The sequence below is a fragment of the Brugia malayi genome (assembly GCF_000002995.4).
Source record: "Brugia malayi strain FR3 genome assembly, contig: Bm_v4_Chr1_scaffold_001, whole genome shotgun sequence".
Classification (NCBI taxonomy): Eukaryota; Metazoa; Nematoda; class Chromadorea; order Rhabditida; family Onchocercidae; genus Brugia; species Brugia malayi.
In genome coordinates, this window is record NW_025062475.1 from 8,402,447 (window position 1) to 8,423,995 (window position 21,549).

The 21,549-nt window shown below is 32.1% G+C and overlaps 3 protein-coding genes across 4 annotated transcripts; all 3 read left to right on the forward strand.

Moving 5' to 3' along the window:
* Positions 1 to 1,480: 1,480 nt before the first annotated feature.
* On the forward strand, positions 1,481 to 2,402 carry Bm660 (Uncharacterized protein; the record flags this gene model as incomplete). The annotated part of the gene is made up of 4 exons (XM_043077132.1): positions 1,481 to 1,507; positions 1,702 to 1,805; positions 1,944 to 2,072; positions 2,252 to 2,402. 4 exons carry the CDS (start codon positions 1,481 to 1,483, stop codon positions 2,400 to 2,402), a joined length of 411 nt encoding a protein of 136 aa, XP_042933066.1.
* Positions 2,403 to 3,029: 627 nt separating this feature from the next.
* Positions 3,030 to 15,759, forward strand: Bm4575 (Uncharacterized protein; the record flags this gene model as incomplete). 2 transcript variants are annotated; one of them, XM_043077133.1, is made up of 35 exons in its annotated part: positions 3,030 to 3,134; positions 3,209 to 3,325; positions 3,388 to 3,497; positions 3,657 to 3,789; positions 4,016 to 4,126; positions 4,407 to 4,520; positions 4,734 to 4,883; positions 5,284 to 5,390; positions 5,515 to 5,624; positions 6,087 to 6,316; positions 6,520 to 6,666; positions 6,820 to 6,981; positions 7,074 to 7,229; positions 7,461 to 7,621; positions 8,193 to 8,343; positions 8,646 to 8,742; positions 8,856 to 8,965; positions 9,176 to 9,337; positions 9,682 to 9,786; positions 10,048 to 10,190; positions 10,391 to 10,616; positions 10,880 to 11,026; positions 11,305 to 11,558; positions 12,180 to 12,342; positions 12,579 to 12,692; positions 12,905 to 13,075; positions 13,302 to 13,446; positions 13,563 to 13,709; positions 13,799 to 13,917; positions 14,107 to 14,220; positions 14,513 to 14,592; positions 14,684 to 14,774; positions 14,919 to 14,972; positions 15,198 to 15,260; positions 15,610 to 15,759. In XM_043077133.1, the coding sequence occupies 35 exons, from the start codon at positions 3,030 to 3,032 to the stop codon at positions 15,757 to 15,759; spliced, it is 4,719 nt and encodes a 1,572-aa protein (XP_042933067.1). The 2 variants fall into 2 exon arrangements, with proteins under 2 accessions (XP_042933067.1, XP_042933068.1); XM_043077134.1 differs by lacking the exon at positions 6,820 to 6,981.
* Positions 15,760 to 18,347: 2,588 nt separating this feature from the next.
* On the forward strand, positions 18,348 to 20,752 carry Bm10832 (Uncharacterized protein; the record flags this gene model as incomplete). Its single annotated transcript, XM_001900494.2, has 6 exons — positions 18,348 to 18,528; positions 18,694 to 18,788; positions 18,882 to 18,956; positions 19,031 to 19,152; positions 20,194 to 20,292; positions 20,590 to 20,752. The coding sequence occupies 6 exons, from the start codon at positions 18,348 to 18,350 to the stop codon at positions 20,750 to 20,752; spliced, it is 735 nt and encodes a 244-aa protein (XP_001900529.2).
* Between the last annotated feature and the right edge of the window lie 797 nt (positions 20,753 to 21,549).

Below are 21,549 nucleotides of genomic sequence, written 5' to 3' on the forward strand. Positions count from 1 at the left end.
CATCTCTTTTAATATCACCAGCTTGCATTCAAAACTGACCAAGAACAGAGCAAGTATTAAGCACACAACCACCATCGTTCAGTACAACAAATCTGAAAGAATGAAGGGGTGCAAAGTGAATTTCTTAAATAGCAAAACAAATTTTCTATATCTCAGCACTACCCCTAGAAATGTTGCTGTAAATCATCGTCCTCACTGCTATAATCATCAGTAAGCGGAAGTGGCATCAATCGTAAAAGTTAAAAGTTTGTCAGTTCATACGCAAAATTTTGAAATCAAAAATGCACACGCATTAACAAACAACAATAAAATGACATCAGTTATAACAAATAAAGTCCCATCACTTTCAAATGTAGTCATAAATGTCCTCAATAGCGTGATTGCTCTATTGCTCCCTCTCATCCTCCTTTAACTAACCATCCATTTCATCAAGATTCTGAGTGAATTTGTTCCCAAACGATATCTAATATTGTTTCCTGTACCATTAACTTCCAAAAATTGGTGCAATTCTGCATCGATACTGCTGTTATCACTTCAATGATAATATCTTTTGTTCACTCATCGATGAATAAACATGAAAAAGATTACACAACATTATATATTTGTCAAGAAATTTTACACGTTAATAACAATAACATTAATAAAAGATTAAAAAACTACAATGCACAAAATTAGAAATCCATCCCCGTCTCTATGAAACGAACAGACAATGCTAAGGTTAAGATATTACAGAATGTGTGGATAACATAATGGCTAAATAATTGAACAAATGTAATAGCAAAGAGATAGCATAACATAATTTTGTTGATATGCTGGCAGTATTTCTTTGCAACGGTTACGTTTCTTCTTATTTTTGTTTGTTGTTTTTTTCAATGCTTTTTTTTGCAAGCGTAGTAAAATATGAGCAATAAACAGACTTTCCAGTTCCATATAAGTCCAACTCAACAACTCACAACAAATGACCAACCACTCTTCTGGACAACTGGAAACTCCCTGCCTTAACTTTCGGGAAGGTTCATTTGAAGTACTGCAGCGATGCCGACGACCTGCTGCAAAATAACAGGCCGTATTTATGCAAGTTGAATTTAGAATGGATTTCGTTGGGAACCATTATTTCTCCATCTGTCTTTGTCTCCGGAGTCTGTAAAATGTATGCATCGGTCATTGTAACAAAGAAATTATTTCGTAAGTGGGATAGTGACCACTGGGTTGAAGTATAAATATTCGGGATAGTATCTTGAAAAATTAAATGCGATGATTTAGTCTTAGTTTTTCCTCCGTTCTTGAACGGAATTGGTACTCTCTTCAGTTTATCTTTGTTTCCTAGTAGATAAGCCTAATAGTAAAAAAAAAGAAAACAATATACTTGTTACCACTCGTCATCATGTAATCCATGCTTGAGTATATTGCTTCAGATATTCTACCATTTACGTTCAAGATTTTGCTTATTTGCAGCACCTCAAAATGATCTAAAAATGATATGGAGGAACTAATGAAACTGTCAGTAGGTATGTTCTTGTTTTCTTTGTTCTTCATTTTGATCAGAAGTAGATCTCGTTGAATCTTATACAACTTGTAGAAGTGTGTTTATTATGTTCTGATTATATATATATATATATATATATACTTGTTACCTTTATATACTTGTTATATATACTTGTATACTTGTTAAAAATATATATATATATATATTTTTTTTTGGGTTCTATAACGAGCGATGATAAACGCGAAGTTTTAAATAATTCGGAGGATTTCAGCAATGAAAGTACCTTAGAATCAACGACTGCTTGTGAAAATCACAAGGCGTTAGTTTCTAATTCTCTCGTATATGTTCACTGTTTCATCTAATCCGTGCCTGTATTGAATTTTTTCTAAACTTAAAATAACTTAGACAGTATTTGTGATGTGATTAAATATTGTCTTTTTTTTTTTTTTTTTTTCAGGATATTATACATTGATTTAGAAAATGAAAAGAAGGCTCAAATAATTTGTAGAACCTTAGCAGTTGACAAAGAACCGTCGAGGAGCACAGCTAAACGAACATACAATGTGCAAGGGCATCATTTGGTTGTGTATGTTAATATGCTCAGTTTTTCTTAAATTTGAAACTTTGTTCTCGTGTGATATATTTTTACCCCATTTGGTTCATCATTGTCTCCTCTCTCCTTTGGTTTATTCTCTAATTTCTTTCTTTTTTTTTTCTTTTTTCTCATGGCATAAATATGCAAAGTTTCGAAATTTCGAATTTTAGTGAGGTCGTGAGTCTGGATGCGAAATACCTTCAAAAGTCGGTCGACAATTTATTCGACATGTGTTATTTAGCTAGACAAACAATCGACGAAGTTACAAGATATCATTTACAAGTATCCAATAGTTTCATTGATGCTCTTGATAGGAGTTGATACGTTGCATGCATTCTGAATATGAATGCATAATTGTTTTAGCGTCAGTTGTTTCCACATAACTATTTTGATAATGTCATATTGTTGCAGAAGAGAGCGCTGTTTTTATACCAGTAATGCACATGATTTTTCAAATTCATCTTGTATACCACGTAAATACCTCGGTGAAAGTTATCAGTTTTGCTTGTGCAGATTTTGTTATTTTGCTGTTATGAATGCTTCTAGATAATAATAAATGACAGCATTTCAACCATATCTTTAATTACAAAAGTTAACTTTCTTGGTGTTCCGTATTTTACATGAGGAATACTTTGACAAAAAGCTATTTGTGAGAAATCAGTGGTTAAACTCAATTGGAGGCCGAAGCTGCGGTGCATTCATCTTATAGAAATTGCAGTCGTTATCATATGAGAGATTATGCTACGATGTGTAAGTTCTAATTGTTAGGATAAACAAGGGGAAGAAGTGGTTAGGTTAGTGTTTAGAATCGAAATCTCTTAATACTAGGAATCAGTTGGATCAATAAAGTGGACAGATGGGAAGGAAAAACCACATCGATGCTGTGTTTCAGACTTGAGCTCTTACTCTCATATTCTATTCTTTTTTTGAGGTTGAGTTGAATTTGATATGTTCAAAGGATTAAAATCAAAGTTGGAAGATGAAGCGAGAAGGTTGCATGCAACAGTATCACAGTACAGCGAAAATATTGCCCAACAAGTACGATCCGGTGTGGTATGACTTTTCTGTAGTTTCAAATACAGTGAAGATAAAGTGGTGTTCATGTCATCAAGAAAATATTTTTTTAGAACGACATTGGAAATGACGCAGGTGGTCACGCACATGATACCAGGAGGGATTCTTCACTCTTCTCTCCAAGTCTTTTTGTTGATGACTCTGGAAATAATTTCGATACAGAACAATTGGTACTTTCATTCTTATTTTCACATTTTTTAAGAAAGGAAGGGGATTAATAGAAGTTTTCTAGAATGAGCGGAATCCGAATAGTTCTGCTATGATGCAAGAAATACCCGAACAAGATTTGCTCAGTGAGTCACAACAGCGACATAATTCAAGTGGTTCTTTCGAAAGCGAGAGGTTGTCAATGTTTTACTATGGCATGTCGCATTTTCCGTGTCGATAGTTTAACGGTCTTTGGTCTGTTTGATGTATAAATCAAACTTTCAAATACTTTCAGAGGGTAGTCTTAATACGGTCACAAATATCTAATTAAATCATTGAGCTGACACGTTTCAGCTCATTCAGTAATTTATTTACTGCTATACCGGGAATGTTAAGTTCCGATCATCGGCTCAATACAATAACATCAGATGTGGAGAGTGAAAGTGTGACTACCTCATCCTTGTTTCAAAATGCTTCAAAGGAACAGGTTTTATAAAATCACAGTTTCTTTTTTTTTCTGTTTTTAGAAGACATTAAAAGAATTCCAAAGAACTAGACCAGAATTTCAAACTTTTTTAAGTAGTGGTGATATCGAAAGTCTGTCAATCGCAGTTAGTATCAGATTCCATCTTTAAGAGGTTTTTAAACTGGAATTTTCCTCACTTTCATTCTATTAGATCATAAACAAAACGGAATGTTATGGTTGGTTTTAGATCTCAACAGTTTTACATAAATTGCAAGGTCGTGCGGCAAATTACCAGGATAAATATCGACGACTTATGCAAATGTACAGTGAGTTACTGCGGGAGAACGAAAAATATCGGGTGAGAGCGTTCACTTTTGTGCTATGAAATTAAGAAGCACAGATATTAACATGTTACTCCATTTAAAAATAGAAAAATTTCCTTCATTTATATTATTTATAGTACTGAAAAATTACTTTAATTTACAATATTTACTGTAGGAAAATATATAAGTGCAAATAACAATGATAATTTATATCATTGTGTAAAGTGTAAAGTAAATCAAAAAAATATTTTCCCAATAAATTTGATAAGATCAAAACATTCTATCTCACAAAAATAATGAATTTCTTTGTTACAGTATGTATTATCGGCTATGCAGGATAAAGCGCTCGATAGAATTGGGAAATTACGCGAAAAAAATCGCGAGCTAACAGAAAAAATGCACAAAATGGAGCTTGAAAGAAAAAACAAGGCAAGAATACCTGATCAGTATAAATTAAACGAATATTAACAATAAGCGAAGAGGCTGATATAATAGATTCACTTTGTCCTTTTGTCAAATTTTAATTATCTTGAGATATTCAGTGTCAATTCCTGTAGTGTAGTCTATTGTGTTAAATTAGTAGAGCTTGAAATGAGTTTTGCATGCTAGAGATGAAAAATAATAGTACAGAGTTATTTGTAGGAAGAAAGCAAAGCAGAAGGTAAGGTAAGAGAATTACAAGAACTAGTGGAAAAAAATCGCTTATGTATAGAAGAAAAGAAGGAAAGAATTCGACAACTAACAGAAGAAAATGAAGGACTAATAAGAAACACTGTAACATCGTATGATGAAGTAAGCGCCTATTTTCACTGCTTCCTAATATGTATAGCTAAAACGTGAAATTAATGTTTTTTCAGTCGAATTATTTTAGTGTTTTCCGGTCATCTCATATTATTATTAAACAACTGAACTGAAGTTTTTGGCTTTTTATTTTATTATAATAGAAGATTGATAAGTGGTAGTGACTTCTTCTAAATTTCTTTATCCTTTTTTTTTTTTTTTTTAAAGGAAGCTATGTGTTTAAAAAAAAAAAAAAAAAATTACCTCTGTTCTGATTGAGAGTGATAAGCGTTGAACTCACCAGGATTATGGAATGGATTAGTCATGATCTTGAGTTAATACGTTGTAAAATATCTGTCATAAATTATCATTTTTAAAAGAAATTGAGAATAGATTATTTAAAATGTTGCAGCAAAAAATTAGCGATTTAGATGTTCGACGAGTTACTGCGGAATGGAAGGGTCGTGTAGATTGTCTGGAGGAGGAATGGTCTAAACGCTTTTCTGATTCCGAAGAAGCGTTAGTATTATTATTTAGATGAGTAAATGAGTAATATAAAAAAACGGATAAAAAACAAAAAAAAAAAAAAAAAAAAAGGATAAAAACTATAATATTGTTGCAATAAGGGCCAATACTATTGCAGCAGTACACTTGCAATAGCCAAGGTGAAGGCAGAAATGCACAGAGCTTTAGAGGAGAAGGATGGCGAACTACAGATAGCTCGTGCCAGATGCAAGGTTCTCGAATTAAATGGTAGTATTTTTTTTTTTTTTTTTTTTGTATCATTCGTTTAGCAAATTTCATTCTCTTGTTTCTTTCCAAATGTTGGCTTCTTGTAGAGAATAGAAATTTTATGTGTAGGTGATTCTTTAATGTTTTCAATCTTCCAGAGATCTGTAGTAAACAATAAAAAAAAGATAAGATAGTTTTCATTTTTAGATGGTTGATTGGAAAATTAAGGTTTTTCGTCATTTTTTTATTTTTCTGTAAACAGATTTTTATGAAATCCGGTCGCTCCACTTCCGATTATTTTATATAAGTGCTGCTTTACACTATACACAAACTAAGAAAAACGCTCCGCATACATATGAATAGTACTGAACGCTTAGACTCTGATATCGGCAGTGAGTGAAGAGAAAACCTTCGGACTTCTTATTTGGTAGAAAAATATTGTTGTATCTTGAAGGCTGCTTTCAAAAAGATTTTTTTTTACAGGGGCAGAAATGCAAACGCAAATTGATGAGTTGAAGGCAGCTGTAGATGCATTGGAAAATGAAAAAGCAGATATGGTAAAAAAACTATCGGAGGCGAAGCAACAAGGTGTTAAAGCAATACGATGCGAAGAAGAGGCAAAACGACAAGAGTTAAGGAGAGAAATGGAAAGAAAGCGGGCAGAGGAAAGAGAGCAAGACGAACGACTTTTTCAGGAAATGATTATGAAAAATGTATGTTTATCTCTTCATTGAGTATATGTAGTTAATTAAAATATTTGTGTAGCTTTTAGTAGTAACTGGCTTATTTTCGCATATTTTCCAGTTATAGGTGAATTTTTTACACCTGATTATCTCGTTTCGAGATTTCACTTTTAAATATGTTATTTAAAATACGGTGAAAATTTTACAGTTATGAACATTCTGCTAGATTTCAGGATGAGCAATGGGCTTTGAAATTTAAAGAACAAGAAGAACAGATGCAGCTGGCTATCGAGGAACGAGAAATGCAAAAAGTGGCAGCTGTAATGGAACATGATCGAAAGAATGAGAATTTGGGCGTTCAAGTGGAACAGCTCACTGCGGTTGTTCCATATTTTATAAGTTTCAACACACAAACTGCAGTGAATAATTTTACGCTAGCTTGTTAGAACATGCTCTATTTTTTAATAAAAGATATATAAGCAAGCAGGACAGTCTCAGAATTTGCATGAGCTTACGGCTAGCAAATTTTTTAGGAGAAATTGCATTTGAAGTCAGTTTTGGATGATATGAAAGAAAGGCATCGACAGCAAGTGGAAGAACTATCTATTTCTATTGAATCCAATAAAGAAAGACATCAACAGGAAATTAATGAAATCAAAAATAAAGAGGAAGAAATCTTAGCAGCGCTCAAAAGAGTAAATTATATACGAATAAACTGTTATTTGTATATTAGCTTTAAAACTTTTGAGATAAAAAATATCTTGATGACATCTGGGCAACATTTCAGGATTTTGAAGTGGCTATGAAATCAAACAAACAGCTTCAAGATGAACTGGAAGGATTGAAGATCAGCAAGCAGGAAACAGTGGAAGGAACTGAAAATCGAAATGAAGAACTTGTTAATGAATTAATAACGAAGCGGCAGATAATCGATCATTTAAGGGTATGAACGTTAAAGCACTTCCCTTATCCAGACTATGGTCTTTTAAAAATGTGCTTGTAAATTTTAGTCATGTTGGAAGGGTTTTCTAATATGTATTATTTCATAAATGGTATGCATTATAAAAGTGCTCAGGATAGATGAGTTTAGAACAACTTCCCGTGTCGTCACGTTTGATTTTTTAATGTTATCACGAGATATTTATTTTCCAGTTCACTACCCTCTAATTTTCAGAAACAACATGAGAATGAGATAAATATAATGCGCACGGAGATGTCAATACTGAAAGAGAATTATGAAAAAATTTTGAAAGAGAATGATTCCAGAAAAGAATTAATGCAAAGAAATGCCGAAATGGTAGAATTGAAACAAGAACTTATCGAGTTCAGCCAAAAGTGGGTTTTGCTTCTAATATTCTTGTGATACCATTTCACATAGTGACACGTTTTCATTAATATATCACTTTTTCGGAAAAATTATAGAAGTTAAATAACTCCTTCAGTTTAAGCTACATTTTTGGTCTCAAACCACATTGTTAACATTGAAATGAAACTTATAATCGAAATTAAATAAATTTTATATCACATATATGTTGCGAGACAATAACAACAATAACGACCTTTTTTTCGATTATTTATATTAAGAAATAAAACAAAAATTTACATGAGTATCAACAAAACAAAAAAAAAAAACAAAGATTTACATAAATATCAAAATCAACGAAATCAAACTATCCTGACGCTATATGCAAATAGTTATATATATGTGATATCGTTGGAAGCCTAATAATACAGCCTAATACGCAAATTTTACATTGTGAAACAAATATTTTCATGTTGCTTTCTGATTTCTTTTACAAGTACTATTAATACAGTTTTGTTGCTCCTTTTGTGACATTGTTTGATTGTATTCAATATTTTCTATGTCTTTTTTTTTTTGAATGTGTAATCTTAATTGTCGTTACAGACTGTCAAATAGAGATAAAACGATAGAAGAACTTTATGGAAATTTGGAACAGAAAACAGCAGCCATTGCGAATCTGGAATCTGAGAAAGAGATTCTGAGTACAGAATTAGCGTCTAGTCAAGAACTATCAAAAATCCATCAACATTTGCAGGTTCTTTTCCTTCCTATTATTATTATTTTCAGTGTTTATTTATATTCTGTCATTATAATATTTCATTGTAATGTTATCAATGTTGCCGACGTACATACTTTATTTAACCGCTTAGGTTTTCCTTTTTCCTGTACTCTTAGCAAACTCGTAAATAGCGCTTTAATACATTAGAGACACATTTTATTTCCTATCTTACATTCTGCCGTGCATCTAAACAAAGGAATAATTTTTTTTGGTATTTACGTATTTTAGTGCACTTACACATTGAATGCAGTTTACTGATAAAATTTAACTTTCCTCAGCAACAACTAAAGGCAGCTCAGGCAGAACGTGATGAGATCGAGAAAAGATATTCGGAAATGGAAGAAAGGATGCAAAAGGCTGCGTATGAGCTGGAAGGTTTTATTTTTTATATTAGTATGATTCTCTTTTTTGTTAAAACATTTTTGAATTGCTTGCTTTGGGCTATGAAACAACGAGAAATATTGAGTATGGAAGATTATAAGTTGTAGTAGATCGACGAGCTCTTCAGTTAGAAAAGGAGAAGCTAAACAATCATCAGTGGATTGAAACAGAGGTGGACAAAAGTGAAACAGAAGAGATGAATTACAGACTTTTGCAGGTTTATTATTACTATTTTAGGGATGAGATTAGACATTTTTTGCGGTCGATTGTGGATTTGAAATGAATGCTTTCTGATAAGGATTTCGAAGATAAATAGTTTTTTTTTTGTAATTCATTCTTCTTATTTTCTTTTTCTTTAAGGATTAACAGTTCATGTTTCAAATTATGTCACACTATCATCGTTGTTACGTTTTTCCCTTTTTCTTAGGAAGACGTACAAAAAACAAACGATCTCGATGAGAAGATTGCATTATTGAGTGACGAAAATAAACAATTGAAAAATGAAGTGGAAGACCAGCAGGCGGATATTCAGAAGTTAAACGACGAGAAACAAGCATTGTTTAAAGCAGTGGAACATCTGAAGAAAAAAGTAAATGTTTTTCTATCAAATCTGAACATATATGGTTTTGTCCGCTTTGGCATAATAAATAAATGTATTTTGGATTATATTGCATTTAATATAAAAGTTAAAAAAACAGTTTTGGTGTGAAGGTAGTAAGAGTGATTCTTTCAAAATAGTCACGAAAATTGGTATTTCTTGCTAGAATATTATTATCATTATTAGGTCAAAAAATTTTTTTGTTTTCAAAAATGGTGTTGTATCGGTTGTCATTTTCAAGTGTTGAGATAAACTATCCATCGAATAATAATTTACTGGGTCTAAAAAAAAAAAAAAAAAATCGAATAAATCTAAAGAAGAAACAAATTTCCTAGGAAGAATCAGAATCAAAGGAAGGTGATATGTTGAGCGGGAAGGTAAATTTCCTAGAACGAGATGTGGAAGAAGAAACAGGTTTGAAACCGATAGATATTTCACAAGTTTGTTCTTTTCTTTTTTTCTTTTTACAATAGTCAAAGTTTGTAGAATTATCAGATCTAATCTAAATATTTTTTTTTTTTTTCAAATGATAACAAAACTTGTCATATCTTGGTCATATCCATACGACAAAAGATAAAAACAGTGAAATAAATGAATATTTTTGTTTGAAATTGCTACCATTTACGTCTTTAAGAAGAACTAATGATTGCAGATAGATTCTTTGAAATACAGTTTTTATTTTCTTTTGCCCGTATTTTTAGGATTTAGATCTTTTTGAAGACGTGAAATTGAAGGAATCATGTCTTTCTGGTAGTAAAGAACTTCCAAGTATTCCAAGTAGAAAAGTTAACAGTGTTAAGGAGGAGAATGAAATACTTGAAGAGCTTCGAAGCAAGTTAAATCTGTAAGTGTTTAAATGAAGAGGAATGTTTCCTAAGTAAATCTTTGCGTCCTGTTTAACAGTGTAAAATATTCCGTTGTTTTGATCATGAAATTGTAATATTGAAGGGAATGCTTAGACCTCTAAGCCATTTTAAGCCATCATCATTGCGTCTATTAGAAATGGAAAAAAAGTATGTAATTGTTTTCCATATAGAATTTCAGGATGGAAAATGAAAAATCCTCACTTGTGGCTAGTATGGAATCACTGGAAAAAAATCTACAAGAAATTATAGAAGAGAAGAATAATATGATGAAGGAAATGGAAGATATTCGTGTTAACCGGGATAATCTAAAGATAAAAATGGAAGAAATGGAAGTGAATGTCTGTGAAACTCTATGCAGAAATGATTCAAAAGTAGAGAAACTAAAAAAAAAATTGAGAGATCAGGTATTTAATTCATTTGTCAAGTTTTAAGTGGTTTTGGGAAGCCTTATCAAAAAATATCGAATAACAAATCAAAAATCTTGGTAGTGGTCAAGTGAACATTGTACTTCCTTAGAGTCTGATATCGGGATTATATTAAAAATATTTTATTGAGTAAAAGATAGGAGCTTATTCATTCTATGTTTTATCACCCTATTCAGTTCATTTGAAGATAAATTCATTAGCGTTGGTTAGAGTGTCACCATTTTGAGATTGTTTCTTTTAAGGTTGACGAGACAAACAGCCTACGAAGCGCTGTTATAATTGCTAGAAACGAAATTAAAGAAAGATCATTAAAACTAGATGAAATGGTAACGAAAAATGAAGAACTAGAAGCAGTGAACGAAAAGTTAAGGATTGAATTTCTTCATAAGGTACTTTTTAAATCTTATCATAATTAACTTAATGGATGGAAATCAACTGCTTTGATAATGAAATATGCATTTCGTGGTACTAATTTTGTCAGTGCAATAATTGATTTTTCTTTAGCGGTTGGAGTGTGATGATAATGGTTCGTATTTTATATTGTATTTTGATCCCTAAAAGGCTCCAAGTCCGAATTTTAGATGAGAATTGAATAGTAAAATTCTCTTATATTTCCATTCTTCGAATATTGTTCTGAAAGCAACAGATGTATGATATACGATTATAGGAAAATATCATGAGTGAACTACAGAAGAAGATAAAAGAACAAGGGATGAAGGAAAATGCTGACTTAGAATTACTGAAGAAAAGTTTAGAAGAAGAACAAAAACGACAACTGATTCTGGAAAATGATCTTACTGAAGCAAAAGAAAATTTGAATAAAGTGAAGATTGAACTTCAAGAGAGGAAAAACAATGAGGAATTTCTCGAAACTGAACTTAACAAGGAAAAAAAGGAGAAGGAGAAGGAGCAAAAGATAAGGTTATGCATGTTCCAAGTTGTACTTCCATTTTTGTTCGATAGCTTGGCTTCTCAAAAATAGTTTCGCTGTGAACAACTCCTGTAGAAACCTAATGCTTAAACCACTCATGAATTGAAATACTAGGTTTTTCCAGCCAACAGTCGTAATTGCCTCACATCAAACAGGGCTGATAGAGTTCACTTCTTGTTAGTTTCCAGCCAATGGCATGCTTATGTTGTTATAACTTTTAGCATTTTACACTCTTTAATTGTGTTAGACGTCACTGTGTATTCTCCAAGCAATTTTAAATACGTTTTGAATATCTAATTTTTTAATATTGTTTCTACATGGTTTTGCATATTTTATTATCTATGAAATTAAAAAGAAAATTGGTAGAGATGTGCATCTGATTTTTTTTTTGTGTTGCAATTATAATTAAGACAATCAGTCAGGAATTCACTTTTGAAAAATGGATCATCTAGTTCAGTAAATGAGATTGCTGTTCTGCAAAGGAAAGTTTGGTTGCATGCTAGCATATTTTCATTTCATTTTTTTCTTTTAGTCGTTTTTTTATTTCCTTTTTTAGTCATTTTTTCATTGACTTACTCATAAAATGCATCAGAGAATAAGTAATAGTTTAGAAATCAGTATGCTGTTGCACTGGAAAATGCTCAGAGCAATTTGGAAGAAGCACGAAAGCAACTAGGGAGCATGGATTTTGTACGAATCGAGAAAGATCGTTTTGTTACCGAGCTTTCCTTAGCTAGAGAGGATTGCCAGAGGGTCATACAACAATTCAGACAGGTGATTAATTGTTTTTATTTTTGTCAGTTTTTTCCTCGTTTTTATTCAACCGACTGGTTTGCTTTTTACTAACCAATCATTTTTTGCTTTTTCTTACGGCATTGCTTAAAGTAAAATCGAAGAAATATCGTTAACATATTCTTTTTCGCGCATTCAAGAATTAGGATCATTCAATTCATTTTATGAAATTGGAAGATCTCTAATTATTTTCACATTACAGCTTTATCAGATTGTAGGAAAATGAGCGACGAGCAGAGGAAATAAAGAAGAAAGCGGAGCAAAAAGTGTTGGAAATGAAGGAACAGTGTGAAACTGATGAAAAAGCTGAGAAGACAGAACTTCTTTTACAGGTTAATTGTTAAAGTATCATGTCTAATATCTGGTGAGGATTCTAAGGGATGCTTCGGAAGGAATGCCAAGATTATACAAATATCATTGGTATGATTTTTTTGCCGAGCTATTGATAGGCATACACATCTTGAATTTCTCTATTGTGTGCTGTTTTCAAATTTATATTGCTGGCTTGGTATTCTCAGTATTTTTATGTTCCTTACCATTCCAGATCGAAAAAATGCGATCACAAATAGCTGAAAGAGATTTTCAAGTTGAAGAGCAGAAATTAAATATCAATTCTCTGGAACAAAAGCTTTTTGATAGACAAAATGAAAAAATCATAAATGATTTGCGAGCTACTATCCAAGCGATATCCGATGAAAGAGACATGAAACTGAATGTTAAACTTTCGTTTTTTCTCACCGTGTATAGGCTGTAATAAAAAAAATTCAGTATCATAATAGTGAATGGCTTCACTACTTCTTTTTTGGGAGCAAAATATTTAAAATTGTTTCATAATACGTATAAATTTGAAATTAGTTATATGTTATCACATCTGTCAGTATAAATTGTGTAAATCTAGAATTAGATATCTGCTGCTCTTCGCATTCTGTAGATAATTTCAGAAATGCGCTGAAATGGAAAATCAACTGAATTCTATGGGTACATCTGTAGAGGAAGCAAAGAAACAATTAAAATTACAAAATCAAAAAATTGCTTCGCTACAAGGTGAACTAGAAAATGTGAATGCTCAAAACATGCGTTTACGAGGTAATTAATGTTCGTGTGAAATTTATCTAAGAATCTGATTGCAGAAAGGAAAGTAGTTCTGTTCACTAATAGTATTTGTTTCATCATTCAAATTTTCATGCAAGATTTATCTTCAGAGAGCAATCAAATTGCTGAGCAGCTGGAACAAGAACGAAAAATGCTGTTACATAAGAATGAGCATTTTGAAAAGGAAGTGGAAAAACTGCAACTAGAAATTGTAACTATGCAAAGAACTGCATGTGAGGAATCAGCGAAAGCCTCAGGCAAGTGTAATTGAGAAATTTGAAAATTGAAATTACCAAATGATTTTTGTTGTACTTGTTTATTTGATTCATTTTATATGATGTTGCAGCTAAAGTGGAATCAGAACGACACCGGCTGCTGCGTGATCTGCAAAAAGAAATCAAGCAGTTATATCATGATTTAAACGAACGCACACAACAGCTGAGTGAGACACAATCCAAACTGCAAGTATGATTGTCGAGGATTCTTGAATTAATTTATATGTTATGATCTCTTTCTCTTTATTATATACATAACTATATTTCCAAAAATTATTAATCAATATCTGAAGAGAAGTAATCTAGTTTATTGAATTGCTGTATCAAAATTTCATGAATGAAGTGGCATGTCCAAGACACTGTTCTGAAAATTCTTCAGGAACTGTCAGCCAAAAAAACTGAAAGTGATGAGATTGAAAATGCGGAAACTAGTCACAGGACATGTGCGCACAGCGAACGTTTAAGGACCAGTTCAGATTTAACTGAGCAGGCAGTATGCTTATTGTTTGTTTAACTAATCCAGATTTTCATATTGATAAGTTGATCGGTTTCATTGTTAAGTTTCATTTTTTAATTTGTGTTAGGTTGATTCAGTTACCACTGAATTTTTCCTTCACCAGTTTATGAACTTTTCTTCGTTAATCAGTTGCATTATTAACTTCATATTTCGATTACAAAATCACAGTTTTAAGATCTGCGGCTTAAGTGTCGTACTCTGAATTAATTTTTGTAAGAATACTTTTGTATTATTCGTGATAAAATCGATAATGACCATTAATTTATAGGATTATGAAGAATTATATGCTCTGCGGGAGCAAGTGGCAGAATATCAGAAGGAATTAGAAAATGTTAAAGAAGCGCATAAGTGGGCATTTGATTATTTTTACTGACTTAGGAATATCATCAAGGAATAAACTTACACAGTTTGCTTTAATAATACTTTATTTTCATTGCAGAAAGGAATTAACGCTGCTGTGTAAGAAGACGCACTCTACTGAACAGTTCAACGTTATTGGTTTGGAATCAATCACGAATGGATCTATTTTGGTATATTTATTAATGATTGGTTCAGAATTTTTGTTTGCTTAATTTTAGTACTCTTGAAATATCTCGTCCACATAGCTATATTTCCTCTTTTGTTACTATAGTACTTTTTATTTGAAATCAGAAAATATGCGTCATTATTTATAGAGAGATAAAGAGGATCTGAACAGTGTTGTCTTCGTAGAGCCTACTGAAGCTGAAGTTAGTTTATTTTTTATTAAATTATGAAATAAATTTCTGAGCTGAATGAGTTTCAGCTAGCTGATGCTGTTGCTCAGGTCATTTTTTTGCCACTGTATTAATATGGCATGACTTTCCTTCATCTAAATCCAGTCGTCATTTAGAAGATGAAGCAGTTCCGTGTATCATAATTTATTATTAGTGCTTGCTTATTTTGCATACAATTTGAAATGAAATATATTTCAGTATTTGAGAAATGTGTTGTATCGATACATGAATGAACGAGAAACATTGGGCAAGGAGAGTGTTGTGAGTTTTTTCTATGTTCCATTGAAGAAAATTCCTTTGGAATTCAAGGCGAGATAAAACTCTCATATTGCTTATATTGTATATTTTTGTTATAAGCAGAAATGTAGTATAACATTTGTGGGATGCTGTTTTGTCTACAATGCATGACGCGTACGAAACGCCAGAATCGAACTAGTGCTATGCAATGTTTGTAGAAGTATCCGACTTTGGATGTAAAATTTATGATTTTAATAGCAGTATCTCTTTGCAAATGAATTCAAACTTTGAACTAGTTAGACTATTTGGATTATATTTCATACTTTTCTTGAGTCGCTTGTACTATTAATTTATTTGGAATTATTTGTTGTAGACATTGGCTCGAGTGATTGCTACCGTAGCGAGGTTTACACATGAACAAGTGAATACAGTGGTGGCAAAAGAGGAGCAAAGGAATCATGGTTGGGTCGGAGGTACCGTACAAGGCTTTATCTCTTCTGCTGCGAATCTATCTTCTCACTAAAACTTATTTCATTTGTGATTTTTATTTTACTCGACAGTGCCGTTCCCATTGTCAGTGGAATTGTGCTTCAGTTACAAAATCCACTCTTCAGTGGATCTAACCGTTTGGTCTATCAACAAGTTTTTTTTTTTTTTTTTTTCTTTTTTCATTTTCCTTATTTCACCTATTAAAATATGGTGAAACGTAGGATGAGATGGTGAAAGTCACTTGTTATTGGAAATTGAGGTTACATTGCCATTAATGGTAATTTTCTTTTGGATGACTGTGATTCTTTCTTGATTTCTTAAATTTTACGACTAGATTCTGTGATATGTTCCGCTTTCATTGCGTTAATATATATTTTGGCCCATTTGATTATTCATACCCAATTTTCTTGGTTTAACTACATCCTTGTTTGCTAAGTTGTGAAGTTTTCCTTCACTTTCATTATAGTTCATGAGCTGAAACAAAAAACATTGAGGTTATTTCTGGAACCCACATATCATTTTTCCATATATTTTCTGATGCCTCCTTTTCGTTAATAATTTCTATCTTAAGCCATTCCACAACTCCTTTGTTAGTGCGTTAGCATAGATGCCATCACGTTCTTTCATATTATGAGGTGAACAAGTCTCTTTGTAGTACTTTTCATATTTCAAGCTTTCAGTGTTATCCATCTTCCGGATTATCATTTTCTTAATTTTTATCAATGGTTAAGCAAGATTTTTTCATTTTTCCAAAATATATTTGTCCAAGGTAATACCTAATTATTTGTAATATTCTTTTAAAATCATTGCGAATTTAAACCATGATTTTTTGAAGGGTTATTTTTATTTCATGTCATGACTACTTTTGCCGTTTATTTTTATTTTGGATTTCTTTTTGCGTACCATTTATGACTGTATTCATGCTATTATCATGTCACTGTGATGAACTTATTGTCCATATAGCTATGATATATTTTTAAGCCCAATGTTCGTTCCTAATTTTTTAGTAGGTTTTTGATTAAATTTTAAGTAGTTCTAAAAGTAAGGAGCTCAAAAAATGAATTTGTTTGTTTATTGTTAGTAAAAAAAAAATTTCACATGTGTATTTTCCGGAGGTGTTTTTGAAATAATTTTGGACCTTAATTAACTTCATGTTTCCCATCAATGGTTACGATGGTAGGATACTTGTCGAAGTGCTAGGTCGGAAGTAGAGGAATGCAAGACATAGAGGAATGCGGAATTGATTTCATGTTTGCGAAAATATTCATTTATTTTTGTTGACAATAGAAGGATGTCAGTACCACGTAGTATATATACATCGATCCTTCTATTATGTATTCTTTAAATCTAAAACAACTGTGATGGCAGTAATGAAATTATTTGCTGTTATATGTTACTAAAATACTCTTAAGAAATGCAAATATTTTGATTGAGCTAAGAAAGAATCACTTCCTCGTTGGTTTTCCTAATTTATGCTTTTCTGTCTCTGGGATGTTGTACAGTCAATAGCTTTTTAATGTTTTGATATCCTGTTTGAACGTAATTGAGCTGAGCACCGCTCACTTCTGTAGAACCTTTTCATCTTAAAAATGTCTGAATTTTTTTCTTGTCCTGCGTAAAGGTCTAGTATTTTTCTTTAGTGAGTCGTCGATTGCGTTACTATCTCGTGCGTGCGCCGTGAGCACAAAACTGGAGAATATATGTATGATAAATGAACTTTTATTAACATTGGACGAGGTCACTGTATTATTTAGAGAGGTCACTGTATTATTATATGGTTGTTGAGCGTTCCAGTCCAATGTTAGATAGCTTGAAAAGTATATTTGAAGCTGTGTGATGTTCTAGATTTCTCGTAGGGATCTTTCGGGAATTGTTTTATTCTTTTCAGTGGTCGTGATATCTATGCTTATCAAGCATTATATTTTTCAACATATAATTTCATAGTATATTGTCCTCACCACTATTGTTGACATGAGGTCTAATCATCTGTCACGTGCACTTACAGTACTGTAATCGTCGTAGAACAATAAGTGCATGCATTAAACTGATAACAGAAGTTAGATATGCTATACTGTCACTTTGTTCGAAAGAGTGAAACAAGATGAAGTTTAGATTTCTTTCAATAAAATTGCTTTGGAATTTGTATTCTCAGTGTTTGGTGTAGCAACTGCGTGTTGTCTGCAGCGTTTGTAACTGCAGCTGATATTGCTACTCATTTATGTAATTAATTTTTGAATGGTCAAGCCATTGTAAAGTTTGATGACAATAGTGATTTGTTCATTATCTGATTAAATCAAACAAGAAATTGTGGTTTCTCTTCAAGATTTATCAATTAAACAAATTTCTTTTTTTTTTTTGTGTGTGTTGTGTTTCTATTATTATAATTATGTCTCCAAAGAGATACAGTGGTAGATTAGGTTTAAGAGTATTGAAATGCCAAATCCTTGATAGTTCATGAGTTGAAGCTGTTGTGCATTACTAACTCACTGGCTGATATTGTACTTTACATGAACTTTAGAGAAATGTGTTTGTCATGATGGCATATGTTTAGTATGGACGGTCGAACCATATCAAATTTAGTTTTATTTGAACTTCAGTGAACCTGTACTACTGATGAGTAAGATGAGAAGAAATGTTAGTGACGCCAAGGAAGGTGCAGAGTGTGTTGAACTGTCATCGGGACATTGCTTATACTATGTTGATCAAGCTACACTAGACAAAAATGTGAAGGAACGAGGGTATCAAGATGATGCATCGTTAGGACAGGTCACACATTCTGATCGTACCATTGGTGTCTATGAAGGTATGTTGCGACTCTGATTTTTCACGAATTATTTTTCGTGCGTTATGAAAGTTTTTTAGATTATATGCCACTAGGGAATTGGAAAACTACTTTTTATTCCTAGCTTTCAATCAAATTACCGGATAGGTCGCACAGAGGCTAGAAAAAAAAAATTTGTGTTTGCAGGTGGATTCAAAGTATGGGAAGGTGCTATTGACTTATGCGAATACATTGATAAAGTTCTGGAACCACAAATTTTGAGGGACAAAAAGATTCTTGAGGTAGCTTATCAATTGGAAATATTTTCCCCATGATTTTATTACTTCATACTTTTTATAATTCATATAACATTTATTATCAATACAGAATTTTAGGTTGGTTGCGGTGCGGGATTACCATCAATTCTGGCATTACAAAAGGGTGCTAAAGAAGTCGTTTTGCAGGATTATGTAAGTTTTGCTAAATTAATAGGGTATCACAAATAAATAACTTCCTGGTACATAACAGTATTTGATTTCTATAGAATGACGTTGTTGTCAGTTGTTTTACAAAGGATAATTTTACGATCAATAATGTTAACCTGGAGAATTGCCGATTTTATGGTTGTGACTGGGCCACGCTACAGCAGAAAATAGATGGTCAGAAGTAAGCGAGATTTTTTTTTATCTTAGAGTTATTAACATTTGTACTGAAAAAATAAAAGCAAGTGATATATAGCTTATTAATTTATTTAGCTTTAAGCATCTTCAATATTTGCCCCTCTTTGGACTAATAATCAGTACTTGATATAGTGCTTCTTGATTTGTGAAAGCTAACTATTATAAGTTCCAGATGTAGTAAAGTAATTCATTCGGATTCAAAGAAAGTGGAACAACAATAATTCCGTTGAAATTAAATTCCGAGGTCTCACATTTTAATCACAACTCTGTGCAGATGTTTTTCCCTACTAGACTTTGAATGTTTCGATAGATGTGCAATGCAGTCTCTGCAGTATATTATAGGTGTAGATACAAAGCAGTGGTCGTATTAGGTAGTCTGTGCTGACTTATTGGAAATGTGATAAATGTGAAACTTCGGAGTTTAATAACAGTAAAATTACTATTCTCTTACTTTCTCTGAATCCAAATGAACTATTTTATTACATCTGGAGGTTATAATAGTTCGCTTCCAGCAAATCAAGAAGTACTATATCAATAATTTCTTAATAAAGATAGGAATTAGTAACTTTACAACAATGTTTAGTTTCTGATCAATAATCGATTAGGGTGTTAATTTAATGTTTGGAAAATATAAATAGGACTTATAAGAATAACAGCCGTTCTAGTGTTAGTGCAAAACAGTCAAAATGCTTAGACCTGTGGAGGAAAAAGTTCAAGGAAAGTTTTAGTGCAAGAGATTTCCAACATAGTTGATTTGCTAGATAGCTGCTTACTTGGATCATTGATTGCACCTTTGCAACTATTTCTAATTATCATCAGCATTACCTTTTGATTCATTTCCTGGGAAAATAATGTGCATAGTACGGATTTTTTGAGACAAAGAATAGTGTATCGTAAAAACCACTCCCCTCCACTTTTTTCAAAATGATCCATCAGCTTATTCGAATATGTGAGAAAGCTGAAAAAGTAAAGCTATAATTTTCTTGTCTTACTGATTTATTATGTTTTTTGCCTAATCATATTTTAGGTTTGAAGTTGTTTTAACATCTGAAACGATCTACAACGAAGAACATTATGAGATTTTGCACAAATTGTTTGATGTTGTTCTTCCAGCCGATGGATTAATGTAAGTGACTTACTTAAAAATTCATACTTTTTCAGCTACCAATTTTTCAACCAATTTTCAGTTATACGGAATCCAAGGCTACAGAACTTTTATTCCCAATCTTCGATTCTTTTTATGTTGTCAAAAAATGAAGTGGAAGAGCTTTTCATTGGATTAATAGTTCTCCTACATCGTCCTAATATTTCGGGTCAATATTTTCTAGCATTTCTCTAATACTCTTCTTGTACTTTCTAGTATGATCCTATTTTTATTTACTCCTTTTTTTTTAATGTAAATTTATGTAATTACAAACTTCAGTTTGTTAGCTGCAAAAATGTTTTACTTCGGTGTTGGTGGCAACATACCAAGCTTTCTGGAATATGTGAAAACACGTGGCATATTCGATACATACATATGTTGGAGTAGCGAAAGCGATGTTCCACGGAAAATTATACAGTTGACTCGAAAATTTTGCTCCTAATTGGAAATATTTATGTCCATAATCTTGTAAAGGGGCATTTTTATCACCCAAATGTATTTTTCCTCTGGTCTTCATGTTTTAAAATGCTAAAATGTTTTCATATATTGTTTTATCAAGTTACTTTACCATCCTTTTCCCAATCATTTAATTATGCCAACTTGTCAGCAAAATATATGCTTATTTTCACGTTTAATCTTTTCCAATTTCATAAATTGCTGCTTTTTGGCTTACAATGTTCTATCTGGTACTGATGAATTATCCAGAAATCTTTTGTGTTGTCTAGCAAGTGCGACGCAACGCTTTTCATGTGAGATATAATCGATGAAAAAGCAGTTAGTAAGTTGTCAAAAATAAGTGATCCAACAGCTGTGCAGTTATTCTCTTTACATTATTTTCTCTGTTAATCTTCCATTTGTCATTGTTTCATGGTGGAAATTGATATAATAACAGCATATTGAAGTCATTTCAAGAAGAACCATATATAGTGACAAATTTCGATATACGTTATACTAACTTTAAATCAGATGGATGATGTAGTTTTGTTGGCCGAACCTTGTTACGCTCTTCCCTAAATCTGTAATTCTTAATCCGACGCAGAATTCCAGAATTTTGTGAACCACTGATGCTTTGTTTCCTATATTTGAATGGGTGTTGAAGAAAAGTTCCTTTAATTCACTTGAACAGATTTGATTCACACAAAATATATTGGAAACCCTTGTTAATGATTACTCTCATCATTCTACTAAATAATAGATGTGGCTAATTGTTCCGTGCTCCCATAAGAATGATGTTCTTAT